At 37.1% G+C, this 16495-nt stretch overlaps 1 protein-coding gene across 2 annotated transcripts in view; it reads right to left on the reverse strand.

Moving 5' to 3' along the window:
• Positions 1–1222: 1222 nt before the first annotated feature.
• The window catches only part of HTR2C (5-hydroxytryptamine receptor 2C), a 299276-nt gene continuing 284003 nt past the window's right edge, over positions 1223–16495 (reverse strand). For both annotated transcript variants that reach the window (XM_007992626.3, XM_007992625.3), the window contains exon 6: positions 1223–4696. In XM_007992626.3, coding sequence (XP_007990817.1) covers positions 4405–4696 — 292 coding nt within the window. In that variant the 3' untranslated portion in view covers positions 1223–4404. The remainder of the gene's footprint in view (positions 4697–16495) is intronic.

The raw sequence follows: 16495 nt of genomic DNA on the forward strand, positions 1-16495 counted from the left end.
TGCCTCGATGATGGGCTCAAGTAGCCCCTAGCTCTAGAAGAATAAGATATTTCTGGCCATGGGTAGCAGTAAACCTACTTTTTCAAGTGGCATTTCAACCTTTATCTCTTGACCCACTCATAGGAACCGACCTACTCAGAGTAGCAGAGAAATGAGGTATTGCTGCTTTTTTTCCTCAGGGAACTGATGTCATGCCAGTATTGTCTAGGTTCACCCAGCATCAAAAAAGCATATATGTTGAAACAAAAGGTCAGTGTATTCTGTCATCCCTGGTTCCAGGTATGGAAGAAGAGAGTTGTTTTAGTATCATGTCTCTAATGATTTTGGAGGTATCCAAAGCCAGTTGAGATAAGATATAAATTAACATGCCACACCTCATGAGTGAAGAGCTGGGAGTTGTAAGACCTAGTTTGGCAACTGGAACAGATAACACAATTCTTGCAGATTTTTTTCTTTTCTTATCTTTTTTTGAGAGTGTCTCACTCTGTCTCCCAGGCTGCAGTGCAGTGGCATGATCATGGCTCACTGTAGCATCTATCTCCTGGGCTCAAGCAATCTTGCCTCAGCCTCCCAAGTAGCTGGGACTACAGGCATGCACCCCAGTGCCTGGCTAATTATTTTTTTATTTTTATTGGAGATGTGGTCTTGCTGTGTTGCCCAGACTGATCTCAAGCTCCTGAATTCAAGTGGTTCTCCTACTTCAGCCTCCCAAAGTGCTGGGATTACGGGCATGAGCCACCAGGCCTGGTACTTGCAAATATTAATACTCAATGAATACATGTTCAATATAGAGATGCTGCTAAATGTTGGAGACAAAACCATCTACAGGATAAACACGGTCCTTTTTGTCCTTGAGGAGCTTAGATTCTAGTGGGAATAAGCCAGTACTGCCAGCTATAACAAGGAGAGCATGTGAACCACCCCAGTCCTTGCTCAAGTAAGGAAGGCAGAACAATTTGGGAGTGTGGTTATTTTGCTCATGAGGAATTGGTGATGCTGTTATTGATATTGTTTTTGTCATTCACACCTCTTGTTTTTCCTCTGATGCTGTAGTCTTTGAGTACCCGCATCATTACTGAAAAGAAAGTGATCTTTTCTGGTTGCATTTGTCTTTGTCAACTTATTTTACAGGATTCAATTTCATTTTCTATGAAAATGAAGTCAAGTGGTATATTTTTCCCTCGAAAGATTCGGGGGGACAAAAGACATGTGACAGATTAGCCAACATTTAATAAATTTAATAAATTAATAGGAAGTCTCACAAAACCTGTAGTGGATAACATACAGGAATTAGGAATAAGACAACACTTTGCAACCATTCACAAAAAATACCATTTGACAAAGGAGAAGAATTACAGAAAATAATATAAGGCAGTCTGTTGCACGTGTCTTACACAGATATACATATATAATAATACATCAAAATGATTTGTTTGATGGTAAATTTATCACCTTTACATTTATCACGTGGACTTCTTTTAAAACATTTATAAAAGTTTGTAGATTTAACATTGAAGGGTAAGATTTATATCCAAATGAGTATATTTGTTTCATACCAAACTGCACAGAACTTACGAATAGCACACAATTTGAGGATAATTACCATGTTGGGTACTATTAAGTACTACTACTTGATGACATAAGAATCATTAACAAATGTGCTGTAAGCTATTATCATTCAACTTATTGCTAGTACTTTCGGAAATCTGTGGTTTATATTTTATTCCTTTGTAAAACATGTGCTATGAGCTTGCCCTGATAGTTCAGAAATCAGATGTTTCCAATTTTTTCTAACACTCACACTACTTCAGATCTGAATGCATGGTCTTTTAAAGGATTGCTGAAGGATTTTCTTCAGTCCTTCTTCCATCAGCTATTCTGCCCTACATTAATACAAATCGATGGATTCATGCAACATACATGGCATACATGCAGGGCACCATCTGTATGTGCAGAACTCATGCTAAATGCATGCTGTGTTTCTTCAGACATTTTCATTTCGGTAAGAATTAAATCATCTCATTCTGTTTCATATAATTATTTTAACATGCACTTCAACAGACCTAACAGGCAAGGCAGGTAGACTTGACTTTCGTGTTATATTTGGGCATGCTCAAGCAATTGACTGATGTTTGGCAGTGTTGCAAATCAGATAGAGACTGTATGAGTTTCCTCAAATACAGCAGCTCTTCCACTGCCCCTGTGGCAGACTATTGGATTTATCTATGCTGTGTGTTGAGAACACAGACCAGGGGTTTTAGAAATTCAGATTTTTCATTAACCAATTTTAAGATACTGAGAGGCACCCTCTCAGATGTGTAAGTAACTGTCAAGTGTAAGAACTAGCATCATAAATTCTTCGGAAATTTATCCACGGTTGTGTGAAATGGACACATACGGAAATACTGTTACTAGAAACACTTGTATACTCTGCACACAGCATAGACTGAATGGTCTGACTTTAGCAATGCTTGAAAACCTTTCACGGTTTAGAAACTATTAAAATGCTACTGAATTCTTAGAGAGCAGCAGGCCCACGAATGAAACGATGGCCAACACTTATTGTAACACAACACTATATTTTAACAAAGATTTAAACTTCTGGTACGTAATTGCAGTGCAATGAAGAGCTTGCCACTTTCACAAATTAGCTGCAGCCTTTTCCTGCACTAGAGAGTTTGGAAGGATCTGAAAATGAGATAAATTTTGTTTAAAATCCAAATGGAAACTCTGTATTTCTGTAATCCCTAGAGTTCGGTAAAAGTGTCTTTTTAATTACTTTTTTTTTTCCACATTCTAAGGGCCCAATTCTGTAGTCCTTAATCAAGTAAAACTTCCAAAGTTTCTACCATCTCTACTTCCAATACAAGTTTTACTCAAAAATGGACTGCTAAATTAAGTCCTATAGATAGAGGTACCATAATTAAGAAAATATTTTAATAAGGCTCAAAATACTAATTTCACTTTGTGTGAAGCACACAAATTTCCAGGATGCTGAGATCAAAACCCAATTGATGTTGAATCCTGGATTGGGAAATAACGCTGGGATTTCAGTTCCCAGTTTAATCATAGAATTAGGAATTTACTAAGGACCAGAATGAAAACACTAACTTCAGTTTGCTTGTTGTAATAGCCAGAATTTGAACATTGTCTTTAAGAAGTGAAAAGCTATTTGGTGTATTATATCTCATCATCCTTCCACTTCTGTAGTCCTGGTTAACCAGCTGCTATGTTAAAATACCACTATGTTTAGGGACAGACATTGCAGTAAATACCGACACAACATTCTGACAATGTCAAATTTTGCCCCTATATGAACAACAAGACTAAGTTCTGCCTCTGACTCACTGACAGATGTATCAGAAAGCAGAACCTATCTTACTGTGTTTATATGTGTAGATGAGCAGAGCAAGAATTTAAAGTGTATATTTACTGTTAACCCGGAACAAATATCCACTGATTTTGTTAATTTAGGTGTGGTTGAAATATAACCACTGTCATGTGCCTCATTCTGGTCACCTGCAAATGCCACCTGAGATGAACATGAACATTGCCATATGCACAAAAGAAAGAGAGAAAGGAAGGAAGAAAGGAAAAAAAGGAAGGAAAGAAGGGAGGGAGGGCAAAAATAAACATTTTATTCATCAAACAATCAAAATAAGTTAGTCTCCATCTACTATAAACAGTAAATATAGAACCCTAAATCTCACTAATGTAAGCATGATTGTAAAGTACAAGGTTGCAAAGCTATATGTAAAAACACCTTTTTTCAGACAGCAATATTTACATTAGTTAAGACCAACAGAAAAAGAAGAAAATTTTCCTACACGTGTAGCTTGTACTGTAGGAAAAGACTGTGCTGTTCTTTCTCACACACTACTAATCCTTTCGCTAACCACACTGGAGGGATTTACTGGTAACTCTAAATTCTCAACTTGCATCTCTATACCGGGCTCATTGTCACTGGCTTTCTTGATCACCGGTTCATTGGTATGCCGATAAATGTTAACATTAAGCTCCCTCCCTGACAAAGCAGTGGCGGCAACTCTTGGAATTTGCCTGACAGGAGGCTTTTTCTCTACCTTATAATTGCAGCGCAAATAGTTGGAGAATGCCCTTCGGTAAATTTTGTTGAAGAGAGTATACACCAGAGGATTGATTCCTGAACACACATAGCCAATCCAAACAAACACATTCAGAAGCTTTTCCATGAGCTTTTGGTTACAGGACTTCTCACAAAGAACCGACAGAATATTGGTAATGAAAAATGGGCACCACATGATCAGAAACACAAAGAAAACAATCCCAAGAACTTTCGAAGCTTTTCTTTCATTGTTGATAGCCTGCATGGTGCCCCTAGGACGTCTCTCCTTCTTCCTTCTTCGGCGTGCGTTCTGGTCTTGGTTAGGGTTTGCAGCGTTCTCTTCCTCGGCCGTATTCCTCTTGCAGCACTTCAGGAAATCCAGACTTAGTCCAGGCGGTTCCTCGGTGTGGCCGTGCAGTAACATCAAAGCTTGTCGGCGAAGAACGTAGATCGTCAGGCAATACGTAATCACCATAATCGTCAGCGGTATGAAGAAAGCTACGAAGGACCCAATAAGAACGAAATTTGGGTCGTTGAGCACGCACGTCGTGTTGTTCACGAACACCTTGTCTTCGTCCCTCAGTCCAATCACAGGGATAGGAACTGATACACCTAAAGGAAGAAAAAAGGAAGGGCGTTGTTACAGAATACTGAAGGACTGAACAGATGTATTCAGTGGCATACATTAATTCGCACTTTACGGAAGGAAATTCAGACCTGATATTTGTTGAAAGCTATTCACGGCATAATCGATAGTCACATGAAACACTAGCAGTATGGCATCAGAAAATGATGGTGTTTTTCATGTTAGGAATGCCTTCTCCCTAAATTCTATAGAAGGCATGGAATTACCCTCATTGATATTAACTATATTAGAGACACGGTTGTGTCAAATTTGTTGGATTTCCAAGAATCGTCCTGGCTCATAGAAGGCACTCAATAAATATTTGTTGGATCAATGAATAAATTAACATCTGTACTTGATGACATTAATAAAGTCAATCATTCTTTCTTTAGCATATCATCTTCCAAATTCAATAAAAATGAGACACATACCACCTGTAATAGTAATAATAGCCTATTAGGGTTGGTTGGGAAGAGTCTAACTACTATGAAATAGTATGAAATACTAACATACTATGAAATAGTCAATAAGCAGAGACTGAAAGGATTATCGTTTTAGCAAGGATTTTTGTTTGTTTGTTTGTTTTATTTTGAGTCTCTGGGCATAAGCAATGTTTCAAAGTCAAGAGAGGGTGAAATGTAGAGTTGGGAGAGATGCAGTCCTCCAGTTTCTGTGTGGAATTTTTAGCTTTTGTGTTTTTAAGAATACTGAGAGGTAGTACTCTAGAGAAGCATTTCCTTCAATAAATAGGCCCACAGTCAGAAAATATCAATGAGGAGGCGGCAGAAGAAGGTGATTTTGTGCATGAGCATAAGAAAGAAATCTGGTAACTTTCAGAAATAACCACAGTAGGTCTTCAAGAGGTCCTGCATCAATACATAAAGATAAATAGATAATAAACAGAGATAGAGATTGCTATCCTCTCTTGTGTCCACAGGAAGTCAAAGCCTGGGAAGTTCAGATTGTACTTGTGGGATTCCATCAGAGATTATTAGGAATCCTGGGCTGGTAGGTCTCTACATCATGAACTGTGAGGGGAGACAGAAAAGGATTCTCAGAGATCCTTGCTGACCTTAAGGAACACACGAGCAGCTGTGGCAAATCTGAAATAGAAATTCCTTACCTGTTGCGTTAACATGCCTAGTCAGGTATAGAGTGTCTGGCTGGATGATCAAGAGGGAAAAAAAATGGGTCAATGCTTCTTTGCTAGAGCTTGCTGAGAAGGCTGACTGATGTTTAATCTCTCGGAACACAGAAGGGAGACAGTGTTTTGAAAGTGGTCTTTAAGTCTTCTTCCTCAGACATGGAATTTCTAAAATGACTGGCCTTTTCCTAGAGTAGGAAGCCAAGTAACAGGATGAGGAAGCCACACAGATACGACAAGACTTCCCTGGGTATTGTTCCATGCCTATCTATAGATCTGAACCTAGGCACACCATTCAGGAAGTAGGAAAGACTGAAAATGAGGAGGCACTGCAAACAATAAGTCTCCTCAAGTAGTGCATGGCCAGATCCTAAAGAAGAGACCTTTGCACCTGGACGGGGTGGAGTGGCAATTATTAGGAGAAAAGAGAAAGTGATTTTTCACCAAGTTTGATGAAATGCCTAGGGAAATTTCAACAGGAATTTGGGAATATAGAGTATAGCAGAACCACACAAAATATATTTCTTAAGAGTTAAAAAAAAAAAAAAAAAAGTTAAGAACGCTGCCAGACTGTGTTGTTAGAATCTTCATTTGAAAAATCATAAATGTAAGGCAATCTCTATAAAGAGCACAGATCAAGCATGCCCTAAGGACATCAGTATTGGCTTAACCTTAATAACATATTTTAGTGGCAGATTAGTCTGCAGAAAGTTAATATAAGATATTTAAAAGAAGGAAGAGTTTCTTTAAAATAATTTACAGGCCGGGAGCGGTGGCTCAAGCCTGTAATCCCAGCACTTTGGGAGGCCGAGACGGGCGGATCACGAGGTCAGGAGATCGAGACCATCCTGGCTAACACGGTGAAACCCCGTCTCTACTAAAAAATACAAAAAAATAGCCGGGCGAGGTGGCGGGCGCCTGTAGTCCCAGCTATAGGGAGGCTGAGGCAGGAGAATGGAGCAAACCCGGGAGGCGGAGCTTGCAGTGAGCTGAGATCCGGCCCCTGCACTCCAGCCTGGGCGACAGTGCGAGACTCCGTCTCAAAAAAAAAAAAAAAAAAAAATTTACAAGAGAAAATGTTAGAGGGGGAACTTATACATTAAGATATACCTAAAAGACCTGTCAAGTAATTATAATATGTGGAACTTCTTGGGATCTTGATGAAAGCAAAAACATGTTAAAATTTTTCATAGCACAATTAAAAATCTGAACAACGACTAGCCTTTGGATGATATTAAATAATTATTGTTCATTAAGTTTTAGGGGAGGTATTGATATTGTGGTTATATAAAAAGATAGCTCTTTTATTTTTAGATGTGCATACTAAAACACTTAAGGATGAAGTATTACGATGTCTGGAGTCATTTCAAAATAATATGAGAGGGAGAAGTGGATGAAAGTATGGATGAAACAAGACCGTCCACAAGCTGATAAAACTTGGAGCTGGATGATGAGTTCACGGGCTTTATTTTATAATTCCACTTTTGTAATCTTTGAAAGTCAACTACTAAACAGAAAGCTTAATAATTTTTTTCAACTAAAAAAAGAGAAAAGAAGACATAGAGGTCCTTTCTGAAACAGAGTAACATCACTGTGAAACCTCAGATTTTAAAAACTCTCCAAAACTGATTGGCCACAGTTAACCTTGGAAGTGATTCCTTCCAGAGCAAAAAAAAAAAAAAAAAATTCGGATCCCTAAATAGAAACATTCAATCACCGGTTTGAAACAACTGCAGGGAAGAAGGCCATTTTCTGACAAAGTGTTGGTAGGAAACTCTGAGATACCTTTCCAGGTTCCTTACAGCAAAAGCAATAAACGATGCAGGAGTGGTGTTTCCCTCTTCAATCTCCTACCTTGCCAACAACCCAACACTAGATACCACAGTGTGGGGCTAGAAACTCAATCTGGGGAATTTGCTTTCCCTGGAAGCATCATGACTCAGGCATGTACCTTCAATTTCCCACAGGAAATGCTGCATATATTCTAAGTATTCATAGACGCACTTGGACGTTTCTGGGGAAGGCCTCACACACAGGCCATAAGATTGGTGGAAGTTGGTATCATTCAGGGACTAACTCTGGAGATTAGTCACTTCTATCACAATGTTAGCTCACTTCTATTAAATGATTTATTCACTTGTCTAAGCGACTCTTGAGCCTAAAGTAGGCCTTGTCAAGGGACAACAAGAGAGGGTAGCAAAGTCACTGTAGATGAGCTGAAGCTGTTATTGGGTAGATGAGACCAGTTTTATCCCTGGCATCTATTTGTATAATATTTTGTGCATTGAGGAAAGGGTGATTCTAATAGCTGCTATTTATTGAGTGTATCCTATGTGCCAGGCACTGAACCATGCATATTACTGACATTACAGATGTAGAATGTATTATCTCAATTTGGTTAAAAACTTTATAAGATAGGTATTACTTGGCAAAGTAGCTTAACCACTTTACCAAATCTGCACTGTCATTAATTTTCTTTTGTTTTTAGAAACCATGAATGCAATCAACAAAACAAGAAGAAATTCAAGTTATTTCAAACATACGAGGAAATTATAAAAAGCAACAACAGAAGCAGCATTAATAACAATATATGTTGTACACACTGTCTTATTCAATACTTTAAAAAAAAATAAAAGGTAAGTATCAGTAGTTCTCAAGGTGTGGTTCAGGGACCCTAGGGGGCTCTGAGACTTTTAGAAAGCTTGCTAGGTTTTCCTTTCCTAACTGTCTTTAAAACTGCATTTTCTTCATAAATTTCAACCACAACAACATATCACAACCGGTTGAATGTGGATACATATATGAGAACCTAGCTTTCTTTCTGTCAAACAAGATATTAAAAGAGATTTTCAAAACTGTGGGCCAGGTGCAGTGGCTCACACCTGTAATCACAGCACTTTGAAAGGCTGAGGTGGGCAGATCACCTGAAGTCAGGAGTCCAAGACCAGCCCGGTTAACATGGTGCCACCCAGTCTCTACTAAAAATACAAAAATTAGCCAGGGATGGTAGCACGTGCTTATAATCCCAGCTACTTGGGAGGCTGAGGCAGGAGAATCGCTTGAACCCAGGAGGCAGAGGTTGCAGTGAGCTGAGATCCCGCCACTGCACTCCAGCCTGGGTGACAGAACAAAATTCCATCTAAAATAAATAAATAAATAAATTAATTAATTAATTAATTTTCAAAACTATAAAATAATGTACCTATTTTCTCTCTGATTTGTTTTGGAAATTATAGTTTTCAAAAATATGTTTTTTTGTTAACCTTAGATGGCTTTATTATTATTGAAAATAAAATTATTCCTAAATATTTTAAACATTTCTCAGTTTTAATTTCTAATACCATAAATATCAATAAATATAATCCACATAAGCAAAAACTCGTTTGGAACCCTCAATTATTTTGAAGAGTATAAAGGGGTCCTGACACCAAAGAGCTTGAGAACTGCTGATCTACGTTAATGCATTAAGTTATTTAAGCACTGGAGAGTTAAGTTCAGCAAATGTTTGTCTTAGCATTTTTATTTCAACCAATAGTAATTCATGCGATATTATCATGTCTGGTAAATATAAATAACAGCAATACTGGCAACAAAACACTTTAAATTCATCATCTCATTCATTTTTATAAAAATTCTGAAAAGCACACATTATTTTATGAAGTTAACTTCAGAAAAATTAAGTAAGTTTAGCAAATATCATGAGGCAATCTTCAAGATTTTTGAAATTCCTGATTTGGCCAAAGAGGAAAAGTTGATATGAACTACCATTGAAAATATCGGGTGTCACTAACAATAATTCCAATAATAATAACTACCTTTTACTGAGGGCTTATTTTGTCACACACTAAGCCACATATTTCATAACTGTTATATACTTTTATATATATTTTATTCAATCTGGACAAAAAAATAAAAGAAATTATTAGATGGAATCACTTAACTTTTCTGAGTTTAACTTCAATAAGTCTGTATCATCTTCCTTAGAATTTTAGAACCAACAAAGATAAGTTATAATTCATGTTGTGCTGCAAATCTTAAGTACTTCTTCAACTAATAAACTGTCAAATATATTTCACATGCATTATCTAATTCAGTTGTTGCAAATCTCTGAAAAGTGGTTATTATTTTTTAAGGTTACTTAAACTCTGAGAGGAAGAGTGCCTTCAGTAAACATGTAAGAGTCTTAGCATTTTAGAATATTAAATTCAGTAACATAGTTAAGTTGAAGCTTTACTGAAAATATCATATGTTACTTCTACTACTATTTCATTCAAAATATAATGTTACCACTATTATAACTACTACTGCTGTTACAACTACTACTACTATCATTCATTAAGTACTTATTATGATGCTTACTGACTCTGATACTTTATCTGCATTACATACTTTACATGCATTATCTCATTGCAACCTCTTAAAAGCCCATTAGTTGATGAAGTTATTTTACTGCAAAAGAGGTAAGTTCAGAGGATGTATAAAAAGGTTTACATTATGTCTTAAAGCCTTGAATTCAAGCAACACAGATCAGTTCTCTCCAAACCATAAGGTCGTATGCCAATGATTCTAAGAGGCACATTTCTTTCAGATTTTAACATCTTTGAAATTGTGATGCTTCATACAACCCATAGTGTCTTATAATCATTGTTGGCCAGACAGTAGTCATTAGGTAGGTGTCATTGTCAGTACATGTGTGAAACTGGTCTGAATAATTTCTTTTGACATCTTCTGGTAGGATCAAACCTACCAGCAGCAAAATTTGCAAAATGAGTGTCAGCCACATGACAACAATTCAGTGTAAGTGAAAAGTTATGTCATTACAGACAAAGGGAAGGAGTGTTCTGAGGAAGACATCCGCAACAGTTTCAAATGCCACAGAGAGGTCTAGAATTTGAAACATTTTCTCTATCTTCGAAAATAAAAAGGTCATTGGTGATTATAGAGAGAACAATTATAGTGAAGACAGGAAACAGACTGCCTAGAGACGAATAATAAATCGTGATACAAAAGAGATTATAGAATACATTTCCTAGTACAGGTTGATAAACATCAAAATGAAAACATCAAAGGGAAATTATTGTTAACCTGCAGGGTTATCTGTTTCCATGGGTTATTTTGCATGGAGAGGAAATTTATTTCAGGCTGACAGGAGTTCTTGAAGTCTGGTGATGCTGCAGTCGTTGTCATTGATATGGCTCCTGGCAAACCCATGTGTGTTGACAGTATCTCACACTATCCTCCTCTGAGTCATTTTGCTGTTCATGATATGAGATAGACATCATATCATGATGATGTGTCATCAAAGCAAGGGACAAGAAGACTGTTGGAGCTGGCAACGTCACCAAGTTTGACAGAAAGCTCAGAAGTCTAGATGAATATTATTCCTAATACCTGCCACCCCAGTTTTAATCAGTGGTGGAAGAATGGTCTCAGAACTGTTTGTTTCAATTAGCCTTTTAAGTTTAATAGTAAAAGACTGGTTAATGATAACAATGCATTGTAAAACCTTCAGAAGAAAAAGAGAATGTTTTATGGATCCTCTTTTTTTTGCATGTGGCAGTTTTAAGTTATTAGTTTTTAAAATGAGGACTTTTTAATGGAAATATCCTGACCAAAAATCTGTCACAGAATTTTCAAACTCATTAAAATAAAGCTTAATAAGAGAAAAAAAGAGAAATATCCAAGGGTGTCATATCAAATAACATGGAGGACAGAAGATAAAATCATCTTTAAAAAGAATAAAGTAAAAACTAGAGCAACAAACGCACATCTGTCAACCCAGAATTTTATGTTCAGTGATCATATACTTCATAAATGAAGGTAAAATTAAGACTTTTTCACGTCAACTAAAGCTGAGAGAATTTGTTGCCAACAGAACTTCATTAAAAGAATGCTAAGAGGACCAAGACGGTCGATTAGAAGCAGCTGTAGTCCACGGCATTCACAGAGAGGAACAAAAGGGGTGAGTGAATACAGTATCTTCAACTGAAATATCCAGGTACTCACTTTAGGACTGATCAGGAAACAACTCAACCGATGGAGAACAAAGAAAAGACAGGTGGGGCAATGGCCCAACTGGGAGCAACACAGAGCCAAGGGAACCCTCACATCCAGTCATGGGAAGCGATGAGTGATTATGTGACCGTGGGAAACCATGCTTCTCCCACAGATCTTTGCAACCCACGAATCAGGAGATCTCCTTGCGAACCTACGCCACCAGGGCCTTGGGTCCAACACACAGAGCTGTGTGGAGTCTCAGCAAAGCAGCTGCTCAGGCAAACACAGAGACCCAGGAGCTTTACATGCTCTGACCCCAGGATCCCCAACAAAGGTGTCTGCAACTCAGGCAAAGTGGGTGGTCTGTACATACCACTAGGAAGGGGGCTGAATCCAGGGAGCCAAGCAGCATTGTTCTGCGGGCCCCACTTCCATGGCATCTCACAAGATAAGAGTCAATGGTTTGGAATTCCAGCCAGCCACCAGCAACAGGGTGGAGCCTGCCTGAGATAGCGCATTCCTATACAGAAACAACAGGCAAGCTAACAGCCAAAGAATTAACTTCCATTCACAAGTGCCAAAAAAAGAATAAAATACTTAGGAATATAGCTAATAAGGGAAGTGAAGGACCTCTTTAAGGAGAACTACAAACCACTGCTCAAAGTAATCAGAGATGACATAAACAAATGGAAAAACATTCCATGCTCATGGATAGAAAGAATCTATGTAATTAAAATGCCCATAACTGCCTAAAGTTATAGATTCTATACTATTCCCGTTAAACTACCATTGAAATTCTTCACAGAATTAGAAGAAACTTTAAAAATTCATATGGAACCAAAAAAGAGCCCAAATAGCCAAGGCAATCCTAAGCAAAAAGAACAAAGCTGGAGGCATCACATTGCTCAACTTCAAACTATACTGTTGGGCCACAGTAACCAAAACAGCATGGTACTGGTACAAAAACAGACACATAGACCAATGGAACAGAAGAGATCTCAGAAATAAGACTGCACACCTACAGTTATCTGATATTTGACCAACTTGACAAATACAAGCAATGGGGAAAGGATTTCCTGTTTAATAAGTGGTGCTTGGAGAACTGACTAGCCATATGCAGAAAACTGAAACTGGATCCCTTTATTACAACATATACAATAATCAACTCAAGATGGATTAAAGACTTAAATGTAAAACCCAACACTATAAAAACCTCAGAAGAAAACCCAGGCAATACCATTCAGAATATAGGCACTGGCAAAGATTTTAAGATGAGGACACCAAAAGCAATTGGAACAAAAGCAGAAATTGACAAATGGGATCTAATTAAACTAAAGAGCTTCTGCACAGCAAAAGAAACTATCATAAGAATGAGCAGACAACCTACAGAATGAGAGAAAATCTTTGCAACCTGACAAAGGTCTAATATCCAGAGTGTACAAGGAGCTTAAACAAATTTACAAGAAAAAAACAACTCCATTAAAAAGTGGGCAAAGGACATGAACAGACACTTCTCCAAAGAAGCTATTCATGTGGCCAAAAAAATATATGAAAACAAGCTCAACATCACTGATCACTAGAGAAATGCAAATCAAAACCACAATGAGATATCATCTCATGTCAGCTAGAATGGCAATTATTAAAAAGTCCAGAAACAACAGAGGGTGGTGAGGTCGCGGAGAAAAAGGAACACTTTCACACTCTTGGTGGGAGTGTAAATTAGTTTAACCATTGTGGAAGACAGTGTGATGATTCCTTAAAGACCCAGAGGCAGAAATACCATTCGACACAGCAATCCCATTACTGGGTATATACCCAAAGGAATGTAAATTGTTCTGTTATAAAGATACATGCATGCATATGTTCATTGCAGCACTATTCACAATAGCAAAGACTTGGAACCAACCGAAATGCCCATCAATGATAGACTGGATAAACAAAATGTGGTACATATGAACCATAGAATACTATGCAGACGTAAAAGGAAAGAGATTATGCCCTTTGCAGGGATATAAATGGAGCTGGAAGCCATTATCTTCAGCAAACTAACACAGGAACAGAAAAGCAAATACCTTGTCTTCTCACTTAGAAGTGGCAGCTGAATCACAAGATCACATGGACACATAGCTAGGAACAATACACACTGGGGCCTGCCAGAGGGTGAAGAGGGAGGGCATTAGGAATAATAGCTAATGGATGCTGGGCTTAATACCTAAGTGATGGGATGATCTGTGCAGCAAACCACCATGGGATGCATTTACCTACGTAACAAATCTGCACACCCTGCACATACATCCCTGAACTTAAAATAAAAGTTGGGGAAAAAAAGAATGCTAAGGGAAGTTCTTCAGGCTGTTGAATATGATACCAGGTGGAAACTCACAACTACTGGAGGAAAGAGGAGCACCTGAAATGGTAAACATGTAAGTAAACAGACTACTTTTTATTTTTTCCTAATTTCTTAAAAAGTGAGTGAGGTTTTGAGGCACAAATCAGTTGATTTTAAAGTTGTGTCTATGACATTTGCAGCAATAGCATACATGACAGCATTAACAAAAAGAACAGGCTTGAAAAATCAAATTAAACATTTTAAGTTTCTTACATGTCTAAAATCTAAAGTGGAGAATTAGTACATTATTAAAATTGAGGATGCTTATGAGATAAGATATCTGATGGCAATCCTTAAATCCACCTAAGTCAAATAAAAATACTTAAAAATACATAGCTAAAAAGTCATTAAAGGAAGTAAAATGCAATGCTAAAGGTATTTGGTAAGCAGAAGAGAAGGCAGGAAAAGAGAAACAGGAGAACAAAAATTAAATGAAGCAAAAAGAAAATGAATAGCAAGATGTCAGAGTTAAACCTAGTCATATTGATGATTACACAAAATGTAATTGATCCAAATAGTTTAGTTAGGAGGCAGAGATTTTCAGATTAAGATAAAAGAGAAAGACAATCAGTTGTCTTAAAAGAGGCAAACTTTAAATATGAAGACATATGTAAGTACAAAATTAGAAATTATGGAAAATGATATATTGTATGAATAGTTATTACAAAAAAGGTAGCATGGCTATATTATTGTCAGACAAAGTGTATTTCAAGACAAGGAATATTAGCAGAGATGAAAGGGAGTATTTACAATAATAAAAGGACAAATTCAAAAGTAAGGCATACCAATCCTAAATGTGTCTCTCCCAATGACACAGCTTCAAAATATTTAAAGCAAAATCTACAGAACTAAAGGAAGAAATGAACAAATCCCCAATCATCACTGACAAACATTCCTTTCTCAGTAAGTGTTTGAAAAAGAAAGTAAAGATATAGAATATATAAACACTGTCAATTAGATGTGATTGACTTTTACAGAACACTACACTGAATGCTTCTGAATATACCTTCTTTAAAATGTTCACATGGAATGCTTATCAAGATGAGTCATATGCTGGAGCATAAAATATCTCTCAATAATTTCTAAAGTCCGAAACCTTATATAGTATGTTCTTAGCAACAGAATTAAATAAGAAATTAATGACAAATAAGATATTGATCACTCATTTCCCACACCTCACCTAAATAACTGGAAAATCAAATTACAAACATCTAAATAACTCATGTGCCAAAAAAGAAATCACAAGCAAAATTGGAAAAACGTTTGAGAATAATTTGTTGAACACACAGCATATAAAATTTGTGGGTAGGGCAAAAGCAAAATTTAGAGGATTTTTGTTTTTCTTTTTTGAGATGGAGTCTCACTCTGTTGCCCAGTCTGGAGTGCAATAGCATGATCTTGGCGCACTGCAACCTTTGCCTCCTGGGTTCAAGTGATTCTGTCTGCCTCAGCATCCCAAGTTGCTGGAATTAGAGGCACCCGCCACCACTCCTGGCTAATTTTTGTATTTTTAGCAGAGACGAGGTTTCACCATGTTGGCCAGGCTGGTCTCGAACTCCTGACCTCATGTGATCTGCCCACCTCAGCCTTCCAAAGTGCTGGGATTACAGGCATGAGCCACCACACCCAGCCTAGAAGAAATTTTAACAGTAAATGTCAATATTCAAAAAGAAGAAAGAATGGTTAAAATTAGTAATCTAAGTTTCTGCAGTAAGAAACTTGAAAAAAGGAAGAGGAAATTACATCCTACATACAAGGAAAGAAACAGATAAATGAGTAAAAATCAACAGAAGAGGAAACAGATACATGATAAAGAAACCTCACAAACCTAAAGTTGGTTCTTTGCAAAGTTTAATAAAATGGATCAATCTCTACCAAGACCTCATTTCCTTGGTAGAGGTAGACACATCAAGAAAAAGGAAGGAGAAAGAACACAAATTACCAGTATAAAGAGAAAAGAGAGTACATCACTACATAACCTACAGATATTTTTAAAAAGAAATACTATGATCAATTATGATAAGTTGCATGATCTACTATCTCATGTATAATGTAAGAATAATACAACAGCATAAATTCATTTACACCCCCAACATATGCCATTGTTTTCATATAATTTATTTCTAAATATGACATAACACCACAATACTTTGTTATAATTTTTTTCACTTGTTATTACTAGACTTTAAAAAATATAAGAAGGGATATACACTTTCTATATGCTTCAAACATTTTATGTCCTCAGTGTGTCTTTCC

The sequence above is a fragment of the Chlorocebus sabaeus genome, chromosome X (assembly GCF_047675955.1).
Source record: "Chlorocebus sabaeus isolate Y175 chromosome X, mChlSab1.0.hap1, whole genome shotgun sequence".
NCBI classification, from domain to species: domain Eukaryota; kingdom Metazoa; phylum Chordata; class Mammalia; order Primates; family Cercopithecidae; genus Chlorocebus; species Chlorocebus sabaeus.